The sequence below is a fragment of the Telopea speciosissima genome, chromosome 8, assembly GCF_018873765.1.
Source record: "Telopea speciosissima isolate NSW1024214 ecotype Mountain lineage chromosome 8, Tspe_v1, whole genome shotgun sequence".
In the NCBI taxonomy this organism is placed as follows: Eukaryota; Viridiplantae; Streptophyta; class Magnoliopsida; order Proteales; family Proteaceae; genus Telopea; species Telopea speciosissima.
The window spans coordinates 54327979-54352408 of NC_057923.1; the positions used below are offsets into that span (position 1 = coordinate 54327979).

General features: G+C 38.5%; 2 protein-coding genes and 1 long non-coding RNA gene across 3 annotated transcripts in view; 2 read left to right on the forward strand and 1 right to left on the reverse strand.

Moving 5' to 3' along the window:
- Positions 1-350: 350 nt before the first annotated feature.
- On the forward strand, positions 351-22560 carry LOC122671906. The gene is made up of 5 exons (XR_006334411.1): positions 351-464; positions 10388-10394; positions 14436-14445; positions 18611-18624; positions 22551-22560. It is a non-coding gene; the product is annotated as an uncharacterized LOC122671906 (long non-coding RNA).
- Positions 587-5028, forward strand: LOC122671903 (probable LRR receptor-like serine/threonine-protein kinase IRK). The gene is made up of 3 exons (XM_043869380.1): positions 587-604; positions 685-2213; positions 3248-5028. Exons 2-3 carry the CDS (start codon positions 754-756, stop codon positions 4698-4700), a joined length of 2913 nt encoding a protein of 970 aa, XP_043725315.1. The 5' UTR covers positions 587-604; positions 685-753; the 3' UTR covers positions 4701-5028.
- LOC122671905 overlaps positions 12571-24430 on the reverse strand; it is a 34479-nt gene continuing 22619 nt past the window's right edge. Inside the window, exons 3-4 of the mRNA XM_043869383.1 lie at positions 14876-15003; positions 12571-13099 (exon numbers count right to left, since the gene is read on the reverse strand). Of these exons, the coding sequence (XP_043725318.1) occupies positions 12638-13099; positions 14876-15003 (590 nt within the window). The 3' untranslated portion in view covers positions 12571-12637. The remainder of the gene's footprint in view (positions 13100-14875; positions 15004-24430) is intronic.

Genomic DNA, 24430 nt, shown 5'->3' on the forward strand with positions numbered 1-24430 from the left:
GGGTGGCATTTCACGGTGAAGCAGAGTAGATTCCAACGGAGCTGCTAACACTACTTGTTTCTGAAACTCTTAGATCAAAGCTCTGCTGTTTTTATTTCATTTTCTTTCTGTTACTTTCCATTGGGAGCTCTTTTGAAGTTCGAATCTTGAAGTCTCTGGTTTTGCTTCTGCGTTTGGAGTGTGGAGGGATTTCTAGGGTTTCCTTACTGAATATTTCAATCATTATCGCTTCTTGATTTTCCTTTCGGGGAGGGGGAATCCTTTTGAAACCAACTGCTTTTGTTGCATTCCTTGTAATCTTTCTCAATCTCTGCTGTTTGAAAAGTAACATTCTAAAACCTCCATCTTTAGCTGCTTGGAAGAGGCGTTTGTTGTTCTTTTCGAAGAATAGCTCAGAAATCTTTCCTAAGGAAGCTGTCTATTGTTGAATCAGTCTTTTCAGCTCCATGAAAGCTCCTATTCTGGTCTTTCAGCACCATCTCTTATCTTCCCCACTTAGAAGGAGATTGCGACGGTCATTGTGACATTCCCGGAGTTGCATAAATCGCTCTCTCTCTCTCTAAAGGTAGTGAAGCAAGTGCGCCCAAGCTTCGACGTTCTTCAGGTATTAGTTGGTGTAAGCTATTCTTTTTTCTCATTTATATCTAAGGTTTGTCCATCTTAGTAATCCTTTATATTTGGCAGCTTCAGGTCGGGTTTGCAACGAGGTTCTCTGAGGTCTGGATGGCAGCTTAAGAATTTTTCTCAATTAAAATGAGAAAGCTGCTTAAGTTCCTACTCTTCCTCGCTCTAGTTCCAGCTTTCGTGAGATCTGTGGATCCAAATCTCAACGACGACGTTCTTGGGTTGATTGTCTTCAAGGCCGACGTCAAAGATCCAGAGTCGAAACTCGTATCTTGGAACGAAGATGATGATAATCCCTGCAACTGGGTTGGGGTGAAATGCAACCCTCGAACCAACAGAGTCTCTGAACTCGTTCTCGATGGGTTCTCCCTTTCCGGACGGGTCGGTCGAGGACTCCTCCGACTGCAATTTCTCCGCAAATTGTCCCTCTCCAAGAACAACTTCACAGGGACCATTAACTTCAGCTTATCACAGCTTGATAACCTCCGAACTGTTGACCTGAGTGAGAATAATCTCTTCGGGCCAATACCGAATGAACTCTTCGGACAATGTAGCTCTTTAAGAGCAGTTTCGTTTGCCAGGAACAACTTCTCTGGAGAGATCCCGCAGAGCTTGAGCACGTGTTCCACACTAACGGCTGTCAACTTCTCTTCAAATCGACTCTCTGGTTCGTTGCCCTCTGGAATCTGGTCTTTGAATGGTCTTCGCTCGCTTGATTTATCTAATAATTTGCTCGAGGGTGAAGTTCCTAAAGACATAGAAGGTCTGTATAATCTAAGAGTAGTTAATTTAAGTAGGAACCAGTTTTCTGGGCAGTTGCCAGATGGCATTGGAGGTTGTTTACTCTTGAAATTGCTTGATTTTAGCGATAACTCTCTATCAGGGAGCCTTCCAGATTCAATGCAGAAGCTTACCATGTGTACTTCTTTAAGTCTGGGTGGGAATTCATTTGTTGGAGAGGTTCCTACATGGATTGGAGAAATTAGAAACCTTCAAACTTTAGACCTTTCTGGGAATAGTTTTTCGGGCCAGATTCCAGATTCACTGGGGAATCTTCAGTCATTGGAGGTATTGAATCTATCTGGGAATGGGTTCAGCGGGAGTTTGCCAGAGTCAATGATCAATTGCAAAGCCCTTTCTGCTCTGGATTTTAGCCGGAATTCTTTAACTGGTAACATCCCAGCGTGGATTTTCGGATTGAATTTGCAGGTGCCTATGCTTTCTGAGAATAGACTGAATGGAAAGATTAAAGATCATTCCCCTTCATCAGTGGAGACTTCTTTTCAAAACCTACATCTATTGGATTTATCTGATAATGCATTTTCTGGTGAAATTCCTGATGATATTGGGCTTCTTAGCATTGTCCAATACTTGAATATGTCCAGGAATTCTCTGGTTGGTGGTATTCCGGAAAGCATAGGTGAATTGAAGGCCATAAATGTTCTTGACTTGAGTGAGAATCGACTAAATGGAAGTATCCCTACTGCTATTGGAGGTGCTTTTTCTTTGAAAGAGTTGAGGTTGGAGAATAACTTCCTAGCTGGAAAAATTCCGGCCCAAATCGCGAAGTGCTCGGCTTTAACATCTCTGTAAGTTGTCTTCCCTCTTGCTTTCTCACATTTCAGCTTTGTTTGCAGCTTTCTTTTATTCATCTATTGTCACTGTACTATTGAAAAATGAAATTGAGTTTCTCTAGTAGCCTTTCTAGGAAGGGTTTTGATCTTCGGTTATTGGGCCAGTTCCTCAAATTCCCCAATCTAATCTAGTACAGTTATTTTATGTTCAAAATTGTTAGCCACTGTTATTACATTCTGAAGAAATTTTTGTGTTCTCTAAGATTTGGCCCCATTAAGCCATATGAGAGCAGAGGACTTCTGGAGATCAGTATCAGAAGAGCCTGTCCAAATATTTCAAAGAGTCAAAAGGACCAAACTCCAGGTCACTGATGAGTGTTCAAGAACTTTAGGGCTATATTCATCACAAGTCGTGTATTTTGTTAATCAGAGTGATTTACAAAGTTTAGTTTGGCATTGCAATAGCCACAACAATGGTGGTGGGGCATTGGGATCCTGAGTTTGTGCCCAAAACCCATTGCTGGAAATCTTGTGTTTGATTCAAATTTTGTTGAAACTTGTTTTGAAAAAAAAAAATATTTAAAAAAGAATTATTGACCAAAAAATATGAGCTATTTCTCATCCAAATATATTGTATTATTTATGACATTTGTTGCCCCATGTCTTACAATTTTCAAAAACCACATTTCCAAATGAGGTTCTGCTTCTGGGAACTTATTCTGAGAATTTGGATGATAAACTAGGATACATTTTTTGACAATCTGAAACTAACAGTTGCAAGGTCATTTCTGGTCTTTGGAAGGGGATGAAATACTATTTAGGGTTTTTAAATTTATTTTTAACTGTTTCTTGTGTTTTACCAAATTAAAAAGAAAATAAACTGACAAAATGGACAAAGATTTCCGTATTAATCTACAATTCCACTGATAAGCTGAAGTATATCTCATTTGTGCTGATTCTTTCTGCTTTAAAATCCCATCTATAAATATTGTCATTCTAACAGCTTTTCTCCCCCCCCCCCCTTTTTTTTGGTTATTTTTATTTTACAGAATCCTATCACGTAATAACCTTTCAGGCCCTATCCCAGCGGCCATTGCGAACCTGAGCAACCTTCAGACAGTCGACTTATCTCTAAATAACCTGTCTGGAATGCTACCCAAACAGCTTGCCAATCTCCCTCATCTTGTCTCATTCAATATCTCTCACAACCATCTCCAAGGTGATCTACCTGTTGGTGGCATCTTCAACACCATCTCACCCTTCTCAGTCTCTGATAATCCATCCCTCTGTGGCTCTGTAGTCAACCGTTCCTGTCCTGGTGTCCTTCCTAAACCTATTGTTCTCAACCCCAATTCATCCTCTGACTCCTCTGGCGTTGTCTCCTACTCTTCAAATCTCCGCCACAAGAAAATTATCCTCAGTATCTCTGCTCTCATTGCCATTGGTGCAGCTGCTCTCATTGCCCTAGGTGTGATTGCTGTCACAGTCCTCAATCTCCGAGTTCAGAACTCCACCTCCCATTCTGCTGCAGCCCTTACATTATCAGGTGGTGATGATTTCAGCCAGTCCCCTACCACTGATGCCAACTCTGGCAAGCTTGTAATGTTCTCAGGTGACCCTGACTTCAGCACTGGGGCCCATGCGCTGCTCAACAAGGATTGTGAGCTCGGTCGTGGTGGGTTTGGAGCTGTCTACCAGACATTCCTACGAGATGGTCGGCCTGTTGCCATTAAGAAGCTTACTGTCTCAAGCCTTGTCAAGTCCCAAGAAGATTTTGAGAGGGAAGTTAAGAAGCTTGGGAAGATCCGGCATCAAAATCTGGTGGCACTTGAAGGCTATTATTGGACTCCATCCCTACAGCTCCTGATTTATGAATTTGTCTCTGGTGGCAGTTTGTACAAGCATCTTCATGAGAGAGCAGGTGGAAACTTTCTCTCATGGCATGAGAGGTTTAATATAATTCTTGGGACAGCAAGGAGCTTGGCACACTTGCACGGATCGAACATAATCCATTATAATCTGAAATCAAGCAATGTCCTGATTGACAGCTCTGGTGAGGCGAAGGTTGGAGATTTTGGGTTGGCAAGGTTGCTTCCAATGCTAGACCGTTACGTTCTAAGCAGCAAGATACAGAGTGCACTTGGGTACATGGCACCAGAGTTTGCATGCCGGACAGTGAAGATAACTGAGAAGTGTGATATTTATGGGTTTGGAGTGTTGGTCCTGGAGGTGGTGACTGGGAAGCGGCCTGTGGAGTACATGGAGGATGATGTGGTGGTTCTTTGCGATATGGTCAGAGGAGCATTGGAGGAAGGTAGGGTGGAGGAGTGTGTGGATAGAAGGCTGGGAGGCAATTTTCCTGCAGAGGAGGCGATCCCAGTAATGAAGCTAGGTTTGGTATGTACATCTCAGGTGCCATCGAACCGACCAGACATGGCAGAGGTTGTTAATATATTGGAGCTGATCAAATGCCCTTCAGAAGGCCAGGAAGAATTGGGATGAATTTGACCCATCATATATAATTCTAAAGGAGAGAAGCAGCAGAGTAAGGGTTTGATTATTAAAGATTTAAAACACAAAAAAAAATGGGTTTTCCGGCGAAGAGGAATCCGGTTTATTTTATCTTAATTTACACAAGAGAAGTAGGAGAAGAAAAGCCATATCCACAGAGCCATCCATCCATCCATATATGAATGTTGTAATTTTTTGTTTTCCTTGTGCCCCAGTTGTGTGTTTTGTTGGCTTATTTTTTGGTTGTCTTTCTGTTTGTAGTTTTCTTTCTGTTATATTAATCGGATTCCTTTTCACCGGGTCCTATTTTGGGACCCTTCTAAACGTTGTGTCTTTTGACTTTCAGAGTAGTCTTCTTTTGCTAAAAAAAAGCTAAAGTTGTTGTTTTTGGGTTTGAGCTTTCAGCGGCTGCTTTGTCTTGAACTCTTTGGCAGTTAGGCGCTGCTATGGATTGTGAAAAGGACCTGGCCACCACCTATGGGTGGACTGGTAAGTGCCCTAGCCATGGCAAGAAACCCCAAGCTTCTACTCTACCATACATCTTTAAAACTGTCCCTGAATTTAAAACTGGTAATTAGCTGTGAATGGAATTTCCTTTCTCTCTATAAAATGAACTCTCATGTATCGAGGTTCAGTTGGTACACAGAGAGTATCAAGCGGTAAAATTAAACTTTGAAAATCTAAGATTATTGATGATGAATTGGTTATTAGTACATAATGTTACGATCCCATTTATACCAAATCGATTGTATGAGAAACTTAATGTGGGTTGATAAGTTTTTGAGTTTCCTCACCTTGTAAGTCGGTTTATAGGATTGAGTTTTTTCAAGTTTGTATCAGTGGTATCAAAGTTAGAATCACATTTTTCAGATGCAATCGTGCGACTTGGGTGGTGACATCGGTATGGCAGTGTACGATCGAGACTAATAACTAGTACAAAGTCAGTCCGTGTGGGTGTCGGGCCTACGAAGCATGGTGGAATGTTACGATCTCATTTATCTCAAATTGGTTGTATGAGAAACTTAATGTGAGTTGATAAATTCTTGGGTTCTCTCACATTGTAAGCTAGTTTATAGAGTTGAGTTCTTTCATGTTTGTATCAATGTGAATAATTGAAAAGTTTAGGTACTTCCTCTATTCATATTAAGTTGAAAATGTACCAATTAGAAGTTTTTTGGGTTATTTATCACATGGATTAACCCATGTATTGTTATGTGATAAATAGTGAAACGTTATACTTCACCAGGCAGAACGACAAGAAAGAAAATCCAATAAATTTATTAGGTCATTTAATCTAACCAACTTTTTGTGATAAACCAATAAATAAAGGGAAAAAGAGACCTATCACAAGGTTTTTTTTTTTAAAAAAAAAAAACTATTTTCTCTTCTCCCTAATCGTTATAGGTCTCTACTGCTGAAACTGTCCTATGTGATTATCAAAAGAAAAAAATATTACAAGGTTCTTACTTGTTCCAAACATAGGAATGGGTCTTTCTACTCTTATGTATTTACTTTCAAAATAGGATTTGACTGGAGAAAGTTTGCATGGCCTAATAAAAGAGAGGAAACTGATCCTTCCAAATTACAATTCCCTTTTTGGCAGACAAATTACAAGAAGTTCATATATATAATGTATGAATAATATAGAAAATGAGTGTTCTTAGACATTTTAATTCAAGATGAGTTCAAGGTATTTCCCTCCTCAAATTTATATATTTTCGATTTGGAAATGTCAATACTTTTTTTTTTGGCGCTGCAAAAATGCTTTGTGGGGCTCAAACTCTGTGGACATGTTATCTATATTATTATTTAGCCTTCAGTTACTTTTTTATTTAAAACCAATTTGATTCATTTGTATTTCAAATATTATTGAAAAAAAGAACGAGAGAAGAGAAAAATTAAATCATACATAATAGATTATATGATTGAGATGAATCATCAATTAAATTTAATAAGTGAAATAGCTACTAAATCCACCTTCTACCAAATGGTTAAAATGATGAAATCATTTACCCAAATAGCAAAACAAAGTAAATAATCTTCTCCAATATCCTTATAAAAATCTTTATTTATTTATATACTATATTTTTTAGTTCCCCCCTTCCTCTTCCTTCAAGGGGTTGATGAGTATGGTGGTGGTTGCAAATATTGTAGTTTTTAAGTGGTGTCATTTCAATCCACATGCAATACATATCAAAGCAGATTACATTGTAAGGCAAAGCTACTACTACTACTACTACTATTATATATCAATTCATCAATGCCATCTGGCACTCTTTTGGGGGCATGATATTTGTAACAATTAAACAAAAGAGGTTAATTTGTAATAATAAAATGTCTATCACCCACCAAACACATGCTATCATGCACTTTGTTCTATATAATTACTATAATTTGTTATTATTATTATTTTACTATTAAAAATGTGAATTTCTTTTAGTCAAAAGGGTCATAAGGGTCTGAGTGAGTGAGGGACCCCTAAGATTCTAAAGAATGACTTCCAGTTGAAGCATAGAAGCATGCATATGAGAGAGAGAGAGTGAGAGAAGATTTAGAATAGAATAATTAAAAGTTGAGGTGAGGTGAAAAGAGAGGCAAAGTGATGGGAGGATGGAAATAGAAAAGAGCTTGAAATCAGAATGTGGATGATACTGTCGGAAAAGAAGCAATCTTTTCTCCCTTTCTTTATTCTGCTAAGCATTGTCTTTGCAAACATTTTATTATCTTTTTCAGTTTCTCTTCATGTTTTGCCTTCAATGTTCCATTTTCCAAGAAGTTGAAGATTGAAGAGATTTAAATGCCTCATTAAGACTAAGAACTATTATATGAAATTCTCTCTCTCTCTCTCTCACCTATTTCAGTAATTAAGTATCAATTGAATGGAAGGACTGAGTTTTCCTTCAACATGATGAAAAAGAGATTCTCTTCAACCATAGGATTTGGCCCTTGGATTCGAGTGAGAAAGAATATTTTGGCATTCGTTAATAGGGAATGAGAGTTAATGATAAAATTCATTTTTCGAGAAACCAATCACAATGTCAAATTATGATAGATGAAGTGATTCTCTCTTCACCCTGAGTGACGAAAATATTTCACCCTGATTGAAATACTATTTTGCAAAAATTTCAAACCATTGACAGAGTTGATACTCTCTCTCTTTCTCTCACAACAAAATTTAAAAATAAAAGAAAGGGGTAGAGAGAATATATCAATTATAATTGCGGAAATTAATCATTATCTAGTCACAGGTAAACTCTTTAAAAATTATTTGAAAAAGTCTAATTTTCTCTTCATCTATTTCAAGGACAAGAACAAATGAAGAACAAGTTGAAAAAGCAAAAACCCACCATTGCATTGTGAATCATACTCAAGTAATTCTTCATCCAAACCAAACAATCTGAATGATCAAATCAACATTCAATATTGACAATTCAGAAAAGCAAAAAAAAAAAAGCTCAAGATGTGCAGTGCTGGAATCATTCTTTAAAAAAAAAAATTAAAAGAAACATAAGAGGATAGTGGTACTAGCATACTACTGACACTACCTACTCTATCTAGAAGTATTTCTATTATTGAATCAATACTGCTTAGGTCTGGGTTTTGATTAATTATAATTGGTGTTGGGCCCAAGGGAACCTTAGTTAATGGGCCTTTATCATCAACCTGCACATGGGTCCTCTCAGTTACTGAGTGGAATGGGAAGGTGGGGTCTATTCTTTACTCTTTATCATGGGAAGTAGCAAAAGGCAGTTTTTTCTTTTTTTTCTCCTCTTTATCATTCTTTCAAAGTGCTTGACCATACCATGATACCAATGCTGTTTTTCACAATTTTGTTTTCTCCCAATTTTAGACTTTGCCTCCTAACTCCACCACCATAAAATTTTAATACAGATCTTTCACTTTAACTAAGTGGGTTCTTTGGGTTTTGACATTTAACCCTCATTTCAAACCTAAGATTAAAGAAAGGGGGAAAAAAATCCTTGGTAAAAGTAAATAAATGGTGGGGGGCAATGGAGGATTTTTTTGTTTTTTTGTCATTGATGATGTGATAATGTGATAGATTTTTATGTCATCTTTAACTTCACTAGTCCAATCGGATGAGACCGATGGCAATGGTGAAGGGATTCCTCCTTCACCGTGGGTGAAGAAAAATTGAATCCTTCCAATAAAATGGATTCTTCTGATTCAGATTTGTTTTAATCCTAATCCTTATGGGCTTTAAACACAACACCCCCCCCCTCTCCCTCTCTCTTCCCAAAAAAAAGAAAAAAAAAAAAAGCTTGGTAGTACTGTAGAAGTTGACCAATAACTTCTTTCTTTTTTGTACTAGGGGAGGGGGGAGGAGGGGTGTGTGGAATGAATGAGACCCTGTTTAAAGCAATACATGGTTTGCATGCATCTTGTGAATAAAGTGAGGTACTGGTTTTAAAAAGAATCAAAAGTGAATCAAAAGGATGAGAACCACCAACATGCAAGAGATGTGTGGAGGAAAGATTGTAGAACAAGTAACTATTTCCCCACTAGTAGTAGTTTGCTTTATGACTTTATTTCAAGACAGAATGATGCCACAAACACTCCCACAAACACACAACTTTCACCAGACACTTAGTAGTTGAGAGCATATGTTGTTGGAAAGGTGTGGGGGACAATGCAAATAGATCTCCAGAAAACACAAATCCAAACCCCACTGAGTTTTCAATTATGTATTACATATGAGTATAAAGTGGGTAAGATGCAGCCTTAGTAGATCTAGAGATTAGGATTCATAGGATTTGATTTAAGCTAGTTCAGTATTCCAGAGCTAGTTGCTTTAAACTTCAAAACTTGAACACTAATAATGCTTTGAAGGGGAAAAAAATGGAAAAAGAATTCAAAATTTAGGGGTTTTTCTTTTTGGTACTGGAATGTTAATTAGTGTTGAAGTCAATGTACATTCCCATAGACTATTTGGTATGTTTATCATGGTGGGTGCTAAGGTTGGTCCCATTTCAATGTCACATAACTTTCATTTCCTTTAAATGAATGCTATCTTTTGTCCCTTCATCCTTAATTTCTAACCAAATCCTCATTAGTCAAAATATAGTTAGTACAATTGGAATAGGTTAAAAGGATTTAGTGTGAATTGTTAGAAGGTGATTAGTATGATCCTTTCACTTTGGCTTCTAACCATCTTAGATTAATCCATATCATGTAATTTTACTTTTCTTCTGTTATTAACATGAATTAACATACAAGCAAGGTCTAAAATATTGGTTTTGAGTGAGTAGTTGTATCCCATCTGTTATAATAAGCATGAAAACCTTTATAATACATGCAAAATCGTTGTTTTAATTCATAGTAGACTAACCAAAGATCACATATTGATAACAAATTACTAAAAATTAGGATTAATACATATGACTTTGAATAGAATTGATTAGAGAAAACGATCCATGTAGCCGATCCTATTTAATTGGAATAAGACTGAATCGAGTTTATTTTTTAAATAATTTTAAATAATTATTCTTATAACAAAAATATAGAACCCATTTATTAAATTTTCAAGATGATTGCTTAAACAATATCTTAAATTTTTTTTTTTCTTTAAGCTAAAGATTTTGAGTAGGTAGAAGTGGAGATTCAATGAAACTTCTATTCTTGTAATTAAACCTGCTATCATATCTATCTATTATAGAGAGCTCTTTTGTGGACTTAAGCAAGCACCACATGCCTGGTTTAATTGCCTTCTACCTTTACCTTCATAGACTTGATTTTCTAGGCAGTCGAGCGGATTCAACTCTGTTAACCTTTACTTCATCTACCAGTAATTTTGATGGTTACTTATGTTGATGACATTATTGTCACTGGATGTAATCCAGATTTGACTGGTAACATGATTACTAATTTCCATGATTTAGGAGATTTACATTATTTTCTCTACCAGTAAAGAGAAGTTATGCATTTACATTATGGGTTCTGAAAATTTTGTTGCCCAGGTAAACATATGAGTTCTTATACCTTGAGACAAATAAAGTTTTTAGGATACAAGAATAAAGGGTGTCATTAGTATTCTTATTTCATTAACATGTAAAGGTTGAATTGAATATGTTGAAATTTTGGTGAGTTTGCTCTAGAGAAGATAAAGCAATGGTCTGTAAAGAAAAGATGTGACATTCTAAAGAATTTGACACCATTAATTTGCTGCAACCTCTCTCTGCCTGTCTTAGTAAGCTAGACAATCTCTCCATAACTAAGAGGAAAAGATAGAATGACCTTGACAAAGGTCTCTTCATGGAATTACCTCACCTATCATACGTTTAATTATAAAAAGACCGAGTTTTTATGCACGGTTGTGCCTTTCGATCAATAGATGGGTGGTTGAAAGGCAAAAGTGTAATAACACATCCCCTTATCTCTTTCATCCAACAACTGAAGGCACGACTATGTACATACACGATCGGGAAAAAAATTTATTATAATTAAAAAAAACAGTAAAACTTAAAATTCATCTTGGGTAAGTGCACAACAGTTAATATAATAACTTCTAGAAAAAATGCTGGCATTATAAGAAAAGGAATAGTTTGAGTAGCATCCACTCATCAAGTGCTTTTATCAAGTACAACAACAGATAAAGTCCTTCCATGTTGTCATAGGCCTTAGACATGTCCAACTCTAGTATCCACTCATCAAGCGCTTTTATCAAGTACAACAACAGATAAAGTCATTCCATGTTGTCATAGGCCTTAGACATGTCCAACTTAAGGGCTAGAGGCCACTCTTTCCCTTCTTTTTATTTTTTTAAAGCCCGTAAAATCTCTTGATTAATGATGTATTAATAGTAATTTATCAGCTTTCAACAAATTCTAGTAGCATCTGCAGCAAACATCTCAATCTAAGGACCAGGAGTTTAAATACAATTTTGTAAATAGCATTGCACAAGCTAATAGATCTAAAATCCAGGGAAAAAAGGGGGTTAGGCTCCATGTTTCTTGGTTAACTTTTTTTGGAACAGGTAAGATGTATTATAAATTTTTCCATGAGATAGAGTTAGGTTATCAAATTCTATAAGGAAACTAATGCCGGGGCAGGCCGAGACCCTATCTTATGAGTTGGGCCAAATCCAAGTACACAAAAAAAAGGGGTCACCTAGTGCTCGAGGCTCCCACCATTGCGGGGTTTGGGAAGGCTCATAATGTACGGAGCCTAACAGCCCTACTTTTGCAGTAAGACTGTTTCCAAACTTAAACCTTGGTCACAATGGAACAACTGTGCACCAAAGCCTACCCTCTTAAATCCAAGTACACAATATTACATACAAAGAAAAAAACAGAAAAAGTAGTGACAAAATAAAACATCACTAAAGCTACATGTTGTCCTTCGTGGACCGAGTATTTGTCTCCATCCATGGGATATACAACCATAAATTTAAAACCAAACCAGAATAGTCCACCAGACCTCTCTTAAAACTGTTTATGATTTCTGGTCCAGTTTCTTACTTTTTGATGAAAACTGGCAGTTAAACCGGTTTAGTACTGAAACTGAAACAACAATGGCTCAAAATACAATGTTACAATGAGCTGGTTCATCCCATTCTGGTCCAGCCAACAATAAAATCTCCAAGGATCATTTGGAAAGGGGGGGGGGGGGGGTGGAGGGAGGGAGATTGATATAATCTTCACCTACCATATCACATTTCTTAATCCCAACTCACACACACACACAGGAAACCTGTTATCAAAACTTGTGTCACCAAAACTGCTTTCAGTTCACTATTCCAAGACCAAACTCCTTTTTATCGACAAGTTAAACAAAATATAGCTTTTCCTTTTCCCTGTATTCCTGTCTTCCTTCCCCCCCCCCCCCCACCCCATCCAAACCCCCCTTTTTATGCCTTCTTTTTTTTCTTTCAAAAGAACGAAAATACACCTTCGTTTTTCTTCTACAAAATTCTAATCATCCCAATCATTTTCCCATCCATCCTTGTTAGAAGACCTGGAAGTAAGACCATTCGCAGAAACATTACCATGTTTACGTCCCACTTCAGATTTCTCTGCCTTCTCCTCATCCCAATCATCATCCCAACCCTGATCCCAACCATCTGCAGTGTCCACATGGACATCTGAAACAGCCTCGGGCAGTGCCATTTCAAGCTCTTGATATGGGACCCCATCACCATGCTGCCTACCCTTCCTTCCCAACTTGCAACAGGCCCATGTTCCTCCAACAATCAGAGCTGTTAGCAATAAAATATAGGCACCATAGATGGGAGTAAAATTAAGATGAGAGGCTTGAGAGTAAAGCCGCTTGACAATGTTGTCATCAGATTGGGAAGGTCCCATGTGAAGTTCACAATCACCATTTCCAGCATTTAGTATTATTGTAGCACTTTCAGCACTAACTGAGAAATTAATCTGAAACAACCAAAAAAAGGGGGAAAAGCAGTACTTCAGTAAACTGCTAATATTTGTCCTCATTGGAATTTAACAGAGATGTGCAAGTAGACTTGGTCTCTGTTGGTCTTACATGAGTTTTTTTTGGAACAAGTGAAGAACCAATCAGATAAACCTGGAGAACTTAAACAGAAGTAAACACTTTTTTCAACAAAATGGCTCAATAACATGCCACCACAGAAAGCTCAAAACTTCCAAATTTTATTTATTTATTTATTTTTATCTTCCTTGGAAAAGTACTGACCTTTTAATTATGGCAAGAAGGTGGCACAAGGCTGTTGTGCCAGGCCTGCCACAACAGCACACCCAATTTGAGCCATGTAACCAGATGACATGGCAATTTTCAACCTATGGATAGGTGGGTCCAACCCTGGATTAGCCAAGTGTGAAATTTTATGGTCAAACTAAATTATGTGGGCCATTTTTATTGGACTATTCCCTTGCATTTTCAATGGTCTTTATCTTTTTGTCTCTTATATTGACCTCCTTCCATTTTTTACCTTATTACACTGCATGACAATGGTCTATTGGGTAGCTGCTGTTTGTGGTGTAAGCTTTGATGTGAATTGCACAGGGAGGTTCAGATATGATGACTGGAAGCAGGATAGGTGCCAATTGGGTTTTCTAAACTCCAACTCAAGGATTACTGTAAACATGATGTATTTTCCCATGACACTTACATAGCTCCATTGTTCCTTGGGTCTACGTATGTGTTGAGTCAGGACCCATTTGATCGTTAAATCTTATGACACAAGAGACTCAAGAAATATAAATAAACCAACTGGGGATAGGTACATGGACACTTTATATTTAATTATCATTATTATTATTATTATTAAGCAACAACAACAACAACATAGCCTTATCCCAACTAAATGGGATCGGCAAAAGTAAGCAACAAAGCATTAAGTTAAAAGCTAAGCAGCTAAGACACACTGGTGAATTACCAGCATTGCACTAAGGACTGGACATATAAGTATACTAACATCCAATCTAAAGAGTTAAAAAGACTATTTAGGCTTCGTTCATGTGATAGTAATTGGTACATAACTACATATACCCTCCCCCCCAAAAAATAATATAAACTGTTTTGATTGGGAGGATCGAACACATCCCATAACACCATAAATGTTGGAAGTAAAATGAAAATCCAGGTATCAAGAACCGCTTCATAGATTATGTAGTTTCTTAAGTAATTTGATATTGAAGAACATGAGAAACTATTGTTACCATGAAGATACTGTCCTTTAACCATCCACTTTTTCTAGTTTGAAGAGTAGCACAAACATATAATTAGGGTTTTGTAGGTTTTATAGAAACCCCAACCCATCTCACTATACTACAGAATGAAAGTGGGGTCCACACAGGTTTTGTGTTTGTAGTTTAAGTAGTGATGGGTTGTCGATCTTCAAAGGCAAGACATGTTAGGGAGCATAGTAGGAGTTAGCTTAGGGTTGAAGTGGGATCATACAGACCCAACCATTGATATTTCTAGCCTACATTCTAGTGCCTTGATGTTTCCATAAAGAAAAAAAGGGCGTGCACAGTGCACGCGGCTCCCGCCATTGCGGGGTCTGGGGAGGGTCATAATGTATGCAGCCTTACTCCTGCTTCTGCAGAGAGGCTGTTTCCAGACTCGAACCCGTGACCACTTGGTGATAATGGAGCAACATTCTAGTGCCTTGACGCTTCCATGAAGATGAGGCAAAAATGGTAAAGAGAGACAAGGAGCCAAACCTTTTTGATTTGATGTTTAGGTATTTCTATCTCCTTTATAGCAGTGTTTACAGTAGGTGAGGCTGCAACATTCACTTTCAGAGTGCTCTCTCCTTGATTTTCCACCAGAATGAATAATGCCTGCGATCCTGTTGAGGCAAGAACACAAATGATGAATCTATCATTTACGAAAAAATAAAACAAAACGATGCATCTATATGTGACTAAAACAGGAGAAAGAGAACATTAAATGTAACTAAATACAACTCCTACTAGTAATTAGTACACATTGCATGCAAGGGTGGCAATTGGATCATTTCAGGTTGATTTTAGGTCACAAGGGGTCAACCCGAACATGACCTGAAAACTTTTCATGTCCTTTGGGTTCATCCTGAATCTGAACTAAACTGTTAACCCCAACCTGAAAATGGAACTATAAGGTCACGATTGTGTTGGGTTAGCAAGCCATGTCATGTTTTGCCACCTCTACCTGCATGCAATCACTCGTAAATCATAATCCTTTTGGGTCAAGGCTGACAACATCAACTCCCAACTGCTTATCCAGCTCGGAGAACAAGGTCTCAAACAACTATCTTTATGGCTTTTCTTTTGTTGATGGACGACCCGTTGACCCGTGACCGTGACCCGGACCCGGATAAACTAGAGTGTCCAGGTTCATTACGCACATGTGATTATTTGCTAGGATTTTATTTCCATTCTTGAAATAATCTCTGATTATAAATAAAGTGTCGTGGTCTCTGTCTCTTGACAAGCCAATCTATTCTCTCCCATTCTCTCTTCTCAACTTGGTATTAGAGCAAATCCTCTTTTCTTTTTTTCTTTTTTACAAATAGGGTACTCGTTGCCGCCGAGGCTTAGGACTCTTGGTTCAGCATGGTTGACTGAACATGTGATCATGCATGTCGCACCATGCTAATCATCCCTGACCATTGACCACCAACCATCGCCATTAACCACTGCCTGCCGCCGCTGCCACCATGGTGTTTTCTGTCGCTGACACCCCTGCAGCCTATGCCACCCTCATCTAGGGCCTCTTTTTTGCACTGCCCTTGTCGGCCACCACCTGCTGGCCTGCCGCCAGCCACTGCCCGACTCTCCAGGGGTCAAATATGCTATCGCCGCCACTTGCTAGCCCTCCCAGGGGTTTGTTTGCCTTCACCGGACCTTCCAGGGTCCTTCCCTGCCAGGCCCTTCGTTTGTCCCTGCTGGTGTCTCTCGGCTCTCTACAAGCCCTGCCAGCCCTGCCGGTGCCTTGCTGAACCCCTAACGGTTCTCCCAGTCTTCTCTAAGCAACCTGTTGGCCCTCCCAGCCGCTTCTGACTGCACAGCAATATTTTTTTCTTGTTGCTGACTTCCTCGCTGGCTGCCTTGGTGATTATTGGCCTCTCTCCAGACTTTTTTGTGCCGCTGCTGCTTCTCCCTTATTGTGAGTTCTATCTCCTTCAACTATAGTGCTTTTGGTTGGTTTTAATGGGGGATTCTATCACATCTACTGTTCCCGAGAGTGGTGATCTAAGTCACCCTGTTGCTCCTCAACAACGTCCTACTCTACAACCCGCCTCCACTAAGTTGAATGGATTGAATTACTTAGCATGGTCTGGCGCCTGCCTCCTTACCATCCGTGGTAATTATTTTTGGGGCTATATTAATGGTGATACCCCTATGCCCACTGACTCTCCGGCCAAGGACAATTGGTTAGCTAATGATGCCTTGATCATGTCATTCTTGTTAAACTCCATGGAATCCTCCATTAGTTCCACATTTGTTGTCCTCAACTCAGCCAGGGAGTTATGGGATGCTGTGAAGAATACTTATGAACAAGCCAGCAATTATACCCAAACTATGAAATCTGTCATCAAGCTCAAGAAACTAAACAGAAGGATCACTCTGTGTCTGCCTATTATACTGCCTTGATGACTTTATGGCAACAATTGGACTTCTATCATCCTGTTACCATGAAAACCCCTACTGATGCTGCCACGTTTGCGAAGGAACGTGAAATGGAACGAGTCTATGCTTTACTCACTGGCCTTAATCCAGAGTATGATCAGATAAGGATTCAAGTTCTCAATAGGAGTACTTTTCCTACTCTACTTGAAGCCTATAATATAATTCACCATGAGGATCACCGTTGTTCTATCATGATGCCTCCTCCTACTGTACCTCCTCGGTCTGCTCTTGTTACTACACCATAGACCTCTTTACCCATGGAGGGCACTGGAACGGTCAATAAACCTGGTTCTGCTCGTGCCCCAGTGCAATGTGACTACTGTGGCCGCCCTCGTCACACTAGGGAGACCTGTTGGAAATTACATGGCCGTCCTAAGGGGGTGGAAAAGGTGGAAAGGTTGGTTCTACTGATTCTACTCGTCCTCAGGCTCAGGCTCACCAAACTGAAACTCCTGAAGCCGTTACTAGTACTTCGTCTATGTCTGTAGAAAAACTTGTGCATCAGCTCCAATGTATGGTTACTCAGCTTGGTTCTGCCTCTTCTACCATGGCTTCCTCATCATCCCCTGCTTCCCATCTAGCCCACTCAGGTATTTTTCTTGCTTCCTCTCAAACTGGTTCTTCGTGGCTCATTGATTTGGGAGCCTCGAACCATATGACCAGCTCCTCGAACTTGTTTGCTTCTTATCACCCTTGTTCGGGCAAGAACAAGGTCCGAGTCGCTGATGGTTCCCTTTCTGCTATTTCTGGTAAAGGGTCTATCTCTTGCACTCCTAGTATGTCTTTATCATATGTCTTACATGTTCCCAATCTTTATTCCAATTTACTTTCTATTTACCGTCTCACTACTGATCTCAATTGTTCTGTTCACTTCTTTTCTTCTCATTATGTTTTTCAGGATCTAGCGATGGGGGCAACGATTGGATATGGTAGAGTGCAAGATGGTCTTTACTACTTGGAACCCAGTCTTACTGCTGCTCCCTCCCCAGTTTCAACTCATATTACCCATGAATGTGGCCTACACCATCTCCATCATTAGCATCATCGTCCCAGTCATCCTTCCTTTTACGTTTTACGTCGTTTGTTTCCTTCTTTAGGCAAAGAATGTAAATTGGACCATTTTAATTGTGAAATCTGTGAACTTGCTAAGCATACACGATCCTCGTATTTTTCCAGTGATAATAAAAGTTTGATTCCTTTCTCCATTATTCACTCTGACTTATGGGATCCCTCTCGGGTAGTTGCTCGAGGTGGGTTTCGATGGTTTCTTACTTTTTTTTATTATTAAAAATTGTACTCGATTAACCTGGATCTACTTCTTCAGTCCAAATTTGAAGCTTTCTCTTGTTTCCAGTCCTTCCACAGGATGATCCAAACTCAGTTTAATGCCCAGGTTAAAGTTCTCCGCAATGACAATGGGACAGAATAGATTGATGGTTCATTTCTCCAGTACCTTGATACCCATGGAATTCTCTCCCAAACCTCATGTGTTTGTACTCCTGAGCAAAATAGTATCCCAAAAAGTAAGAACCGCCACCTTCTAGAGGTCACTCGCTTTCTGATGTTTACCACTCAGGTTCCTAAGTAATTTGGGGGTGATGTTGTGCTTACTGCTGCCTTTCTTATCAATAGGGTTCCTTCTGTTGCCCTTGACTTTAAAACATCAATTAGCCAGCTTCCTGATCCCACTATTGTTTCCCATCTCCCTCCTCGTATTTTTGGGTATGTCTGTTTGCTCATAACTCTTCCCCCTCTCAGTCCAAACTTGACCCCAGGGCTTTCAAGTGTAGCTTTCTTGGGTATTCTGCTTCTCAAAAAGGTTATAAGTGTTATCATCCTCCTTCCAAAAAATTGTTTATTACAATGGACGTTACTTTTCACGAGGATGAACCTTACTACCAGTCTTCTCTTCAGGGGGAGACTCTAGAAGAAGAGAATCCTTCATCTTCGTTTGTTAATGATACTGTTCATCTTCAGGGGGAGCAAGGTATTCAGGGTGAGGAAGTTGTTGAGACTGATGCTGCAGCAAAACAACAGGATCTCATCACCTACTTTAGGCAAAAGAAAAAGACAGTCCCAAACATATCATGTTCATCTATGCCTCCCGAGCAAGTTCTTCCCATACAAACAACTGGTAATGAATCTCATCCTATTCTTGATGATCGCCCAATTGTTCTTAGAAAAGGAGTATGGGCCTGCACTAGACATCCTATTTCTAACTTTATTTCTTATGAGTCCTTGTCCCCCTCCTACCAAGCCTTTGTTTCTTCTCTGTCTTGTGTGTCTATTCCATAAGGTTGAAAGGAAGCCATCATAGACCCAAAATGGAAAAATGCCATGGTAGAGGAAATGTAGGCGTTGAGAAAAATGGCACTTGGGAGCTTGTGCCTTGTCCTAATGGAAAGAAGGCAGTTGGATGAATTGGATGTTCACAATAAAACAAAATGCAGATGGAACCATTGCTCACCACAAAGCCAGACTAGTTGCCAAAGGATTCATTTAGACCTATGGCATTGATTACCAGGAAACATTTGCCCCAGTGGCAAAAATGAATTCTATCCGAGCCTTGTTGTCCTCTGTTGCAAACTTGGGATGGGATCTTCAATAGTTAGATGTAAAGAATGCCTTCCTCAACGGTGAATTAGAAGAAGAAGTCCATATGGACATTCCTCCTGGCTTTGAATCATCTACTACAGCCGGCAAAGTGTGTAGTCTCTGAAAATCACTCTGTGGGTTGAAACAGTCTCCTCGTGCTTGGTTTGGCAGATTTCAGAAGGCTATGCTGAAGTTTGGTATCATACCCTGTTTATTAAGCACAGAGTTGATAAGGTTACTGCATTTATTGTCTATGTGGATGGTATCGTGATCATTGGAGATGATGAAGAAGAAATCTCCCTTCCAAAAACTCGACTGGAAACCGAGTTCGAAACAAAAGACCTAGGGCATCTCAAGTACTTCTTGGGAATCAAAGTAGGTAGATCCAACAAAGGATTCTTCATTTCTCAAAGAAAGTATGTTCTAGACCTTCTAGAAGAAAGTAGAATGCTTGGTTACAAGGCTGCTGACTCGCCTATTGAAGTTAACCACCAACTCAACAACATTGGTGGTAACTCTACAGACAAAGAGCGATATTAGCGTCTCGTCGGCAAACTTATATATTTATCTCACACCAAGCCAGACATTGCCTATGTCATAGGAGTTGTCAGTCGGTTCCTACATGACCTGAAGACTACACATCTTGAAGCCGTTTACAAAATTCTTTGGTATTTGAAGTCAGCACCTGGAAAAGGTATCCTATTTTCCAATAATGGGAATCTGAAGTTAGAATCCTTTACTGATGCTACTTGGGCTGGTTCTGTTGATGACCAAAGATCAACTTCAGGCTACTGTACTTTCCTTGGAGGGAATTTGGTAATTTGGAGAAGCAAGAAACAATCTGTGGTTTCTAGGTCCAGTGCTGAAGCAGAATACAGGGCAATGGCACAAGAGCTTTGCGAACTCATTTGGTTTAAGAAACTTCTCCAAGATCTAAGAATAGCACCAAAAGGGTCTATGAGACTCTATTGTGATAATAAGGCTGCAATCAGTATAGCTCATAACTCTGTTCAGCATGATGGAACTAAACATGTTGACATTGACAGACACTTCATCAAAGAGAAGATTGAAGACGGTCTGATTTGTACTCCGTTTGTCACAACTGAGAACCAGCTTGCCAATGCTTCCATCCTATTGTTTCCAAGTTGGGCATGCAAGATATCTATGCACCAACTTGAGGGGGAGTGTTGATGGATGGCCCGTGACCCGAACCCAGATACACTAGAGTGTCCAGATTCATTATGAACATGTTACACATGTGATTATTTGCTAGGATTTTATTTCCATTCTTGTAATAATCTCTGATTATAAATAAAGTGCGGTGGACTATGTCTCTTGACAAGCCAATCTATTCTCTCTTCTTAACTTCTTTTCTAGTAGCTACAAATAACTAGTACGAAAAAGAGAAAGACAACTGCCCTGGCCCAATGAACATTTAAAAATAGAAATTTTCAAACCCAAAAAAAAAAATATTATAAGAAAAGCTTGACTACACTATCCACCCAAAAATTGCCCAAGAGAAAATTTGATAAAAAGGTCATAAGTAATGTAGAATTACAGAAGTAAATCTATCAGATCAAAAGCTCCCCCTTGGAGGCAGAACAAAAGCATTAAGTATATTGAAATGATTACTCTGGACTGAAATGACTAGAATTACCGTTTTCACAGACATTTGATTAGCAGTCAGACCATTGAGAGAATGCACTTGTGTATTGCTGTATAAAAAACTGCTCTGATCTATTAAATAAGGTTTCCCCTGGTGACAACACTTCAGTATGGGGTTTGTTGGGAAATAAATTGGAAAGAAAACTTGCAGGGTGGAAAACTAATTCTCTTTCAAAAGAAGGTAAGATAACTTTGATTAAATGAATCATCACTGAAAAATATTGACAACAGCTGAGTTAAAAGAGATTGGTAAAGAATTGGAGACTTCTTTTGAGAGAGGATGGACGAATTTGATGGCCAAAGGTGATTCTCAACCCATGATCAGATGGCTGTGGATATCCTGTGGTAGGGCTCGTCACTACTTATATCTTATTAGGAGAGCTAGAACCTTGTGTGCCCATTGGAAGTTCACTTTCTCTCAAGGATGAAGTCTGCTGCCTCCTTGTCAGATCAGCCGGCTCTGCAGGAGCAAATAAGGATTTATTGGCATAATTTATTCCCTTGGGAGGTGGGAGATGTAGGTTTTGGCCTTCTTTCGTTGCTGTTGCTGTTGTTATTATTGTAAGTTTTTTTCTTTAATGAAATGTTATTATTGTAAGTTATCTCCTTGCACTCTAGCTATTCATTAATACAATAAATTCACTCTTATCCACCCCAAAAAAAAAAGGTTCACTGGCATATTCCAAATTATTGCTTACCTCTGGTTACTATTCCCTCCTTGGTTGCTTTAAGGATGAGCATTTTGTATGTGTGTTTTGTGTATGCGAATGGTTTAGCTATCATTAGGGCAAAGGAAGGAGCCATATGAACTGCTGTCCGAAGGGGATATTGGTTTGAATTGATTTGGAGTTGGAGATAGATATCTATGACAGCATTACTCCCAAAATGGCTCTGGAGATTTTTGGGGGAAGATAGTCTTTGCTCTTTGGAGAGGTACCATGAACAAAAGGGCTCATTTACGGAAGGAGTTATGGTGAGCATTAATTATGTTAGATGTAACAGTTTTTGGATGATATCTTGGAGAAAGAGAGACGGGGACCCCTTGAAGAAGAGGGCAGGAAAAAAAATACAGCAAATACAGCAATACAAAGCCCCACCCACACTAGAATGAGTGGGGGAGGCCCCAAGAGGCAACAATAAGCCTATATCTAGGAGAGTCAGCACATCTAGAGGGAGACTACAGATAGCTTGCTTCTAACATCAAAGAGAATGGTGTCCCAAATCTGCTGGAAAGATCAGAGCAAGGAACAACCTTTGCTTGTAAACTAGCTACTCTGTTTAGAGAGCTCAGAGGAACAGTTATACTGTCGTCTGATCTATCTTTATACGGAACGCTTATTATTATAAACAAGGATTTCTTTCAGGTATTGACATACTCTTCCAGTTATTTCTTTCCTTCTCTCTCTCTTTACAAATTTTGAGTTAAACCCATAGATCTTTGGGAAGTTGATTTTGTCGACATAAGACCATCTGTTGGCGGCTTTAGACAGTTCCTTCTATAACCAAAGATGATTTTAGGTACCGACTCTAAGTTTTATGGAGACAGTTGATTGTTTAGTTTCTTCTGGAGGAACAGTTGATAAATCCTTATATGGTCATAGTTGTCATATAGTCAAAAATAATAAAAGTATAGACTCTGCTTGTAATGCTATTAATATGTTGATAGATATTACAACTACCTATTTTAAAAGTATTGATAACAAAATCAATAAATTAGATTCCGATATAAAATCTATTGGATCTATTATAGATCTAGACCTAAAAGAGCAAACCAAAGCTCAAATGTAAACTTTGTCTGAGCAGCTATCGGTCTTTGTTGGTGAATATGTTTCCCCAAACAATGCTCATCGCACTAATTTATTTTATGGAAACACCATAAACGTTTTTGAAGAAGATGCTTCAAGTCATTCATTTGACGAATCTGACTTTAATCCATTAAAAGAAATAATGGATTACTGGAAAAAACGTTTTGTAGATGAAAATGACCTGGATGAGAAAAATAAACTGTTATCCATGATGTAAGAACTCTATTCTGAACAGAAAACTTTGTTCAGCTTGCATGAATATCAACTATTTTCTGACGAATCAGATAATGAAACAATTCAGGCTGAGACAGATGAATCTGAATCCAGCTCAACTTCTACTATAGACGATGACCAAGGCCACGACCCAAAAGGAAAAAGAAAGGTCGGTTCTTCTGATCATCTAAACCAAGATGACTTATTTAGACCTCAAATAGGATTACGATCCGATTTTGGTCATAACTAATTGAAGAAGTAAAACATACTTCTGACAACGAACCTATCCCAACTACACAGAGAAGGGATGATCTAAATAAACAACTTGTCACCTCAGGAGGAACATATTTAGATTTAACTAACATTGCTTATAAAAACTATAAGCAAACAATAGATGATTGGACTCAATCTTTAGCTCTTGTCATCACTAATTACAAAGCCTCATGGGCTAAAGAAAAATTTTTAGATTATATAGGTGGAACCATTCAAGGAGATGTCTTACAATTTCTCAGAAAATGGGAAGACTCTGACGAAGGTGAGGTTGAAAAAGCGGCCTTACTAGGTGACTAATTAACTCCTGAAAAAATACTTCATACAATTACTACTATAATTAAAAGAGAATTTTGTGGAACAACCTCACAAAATGCCTTTATAGAAGATATAAATTATATATTATCTAAATTAAAACTTTGTAGTATGATAGAATTTGATTCTTTTGCTAAAACATATCAAAAGAAATATCATCTTCTTGATTCCAAACAATTAAAATTTTGATTCGATCAATTTTTCTAGAACTTAGTACCTCCTTGGGATGAAATTTGTCATTCCTCTTACCCTAAATAATATATTGAAACAGGCAGTATTGATACGTTAGGCAATAGAATCAATTTTGTTCATCGACAGTTAATTACTCATTGTCTAAAAGCAAAAGCTACTAAACAAATAAAAAAGAAGCTTATACCTACCCTGTGTAATTCTCTTCTTAAAGATAATTGGGAATTCGGTCGTAAACCCATTCCTACTAGATCAGTTAAGCCTTTAAATAAAAATAGGTTTAAAAAATTTAGATGGATTAGATATGATAAAAACATGCCTAAACCACCTTTTCATAAAAAACAAAGATTTATTAGAAAAAAGAATACTAACAAAAAACCAACTACTCCTAAAAAAGGATGTAAGTGTTATATTTGTCAAGAACCAGGGCATTACGCAAACTCTTTTCTAAACAAGGGAAAAGGGGCACGTAAAATGGTTAAATTTATAGAAGAAAATGATTACGAAATCTGTTATGAAAATGACATTTCAGATTTTGATAATATTTTATTTT

Bases quoted from the DNA above. Each gene is read 5' to 3' on its own strand.
- LOC122671903 (XM_043869380.1), top strand. From the start codon at position 754: ATGAGAAAGCTGCTTAAGTTCCTACTCTTCCTCGCTCTAGTTCCAGCT. The intron at 2,214-3,247 runs GTAAGTTGTCTT...TTTATTTTACAG, and splicing joins TGCTCGGCTTTAACATCTCT to AATCCTATCACGTAATAACC.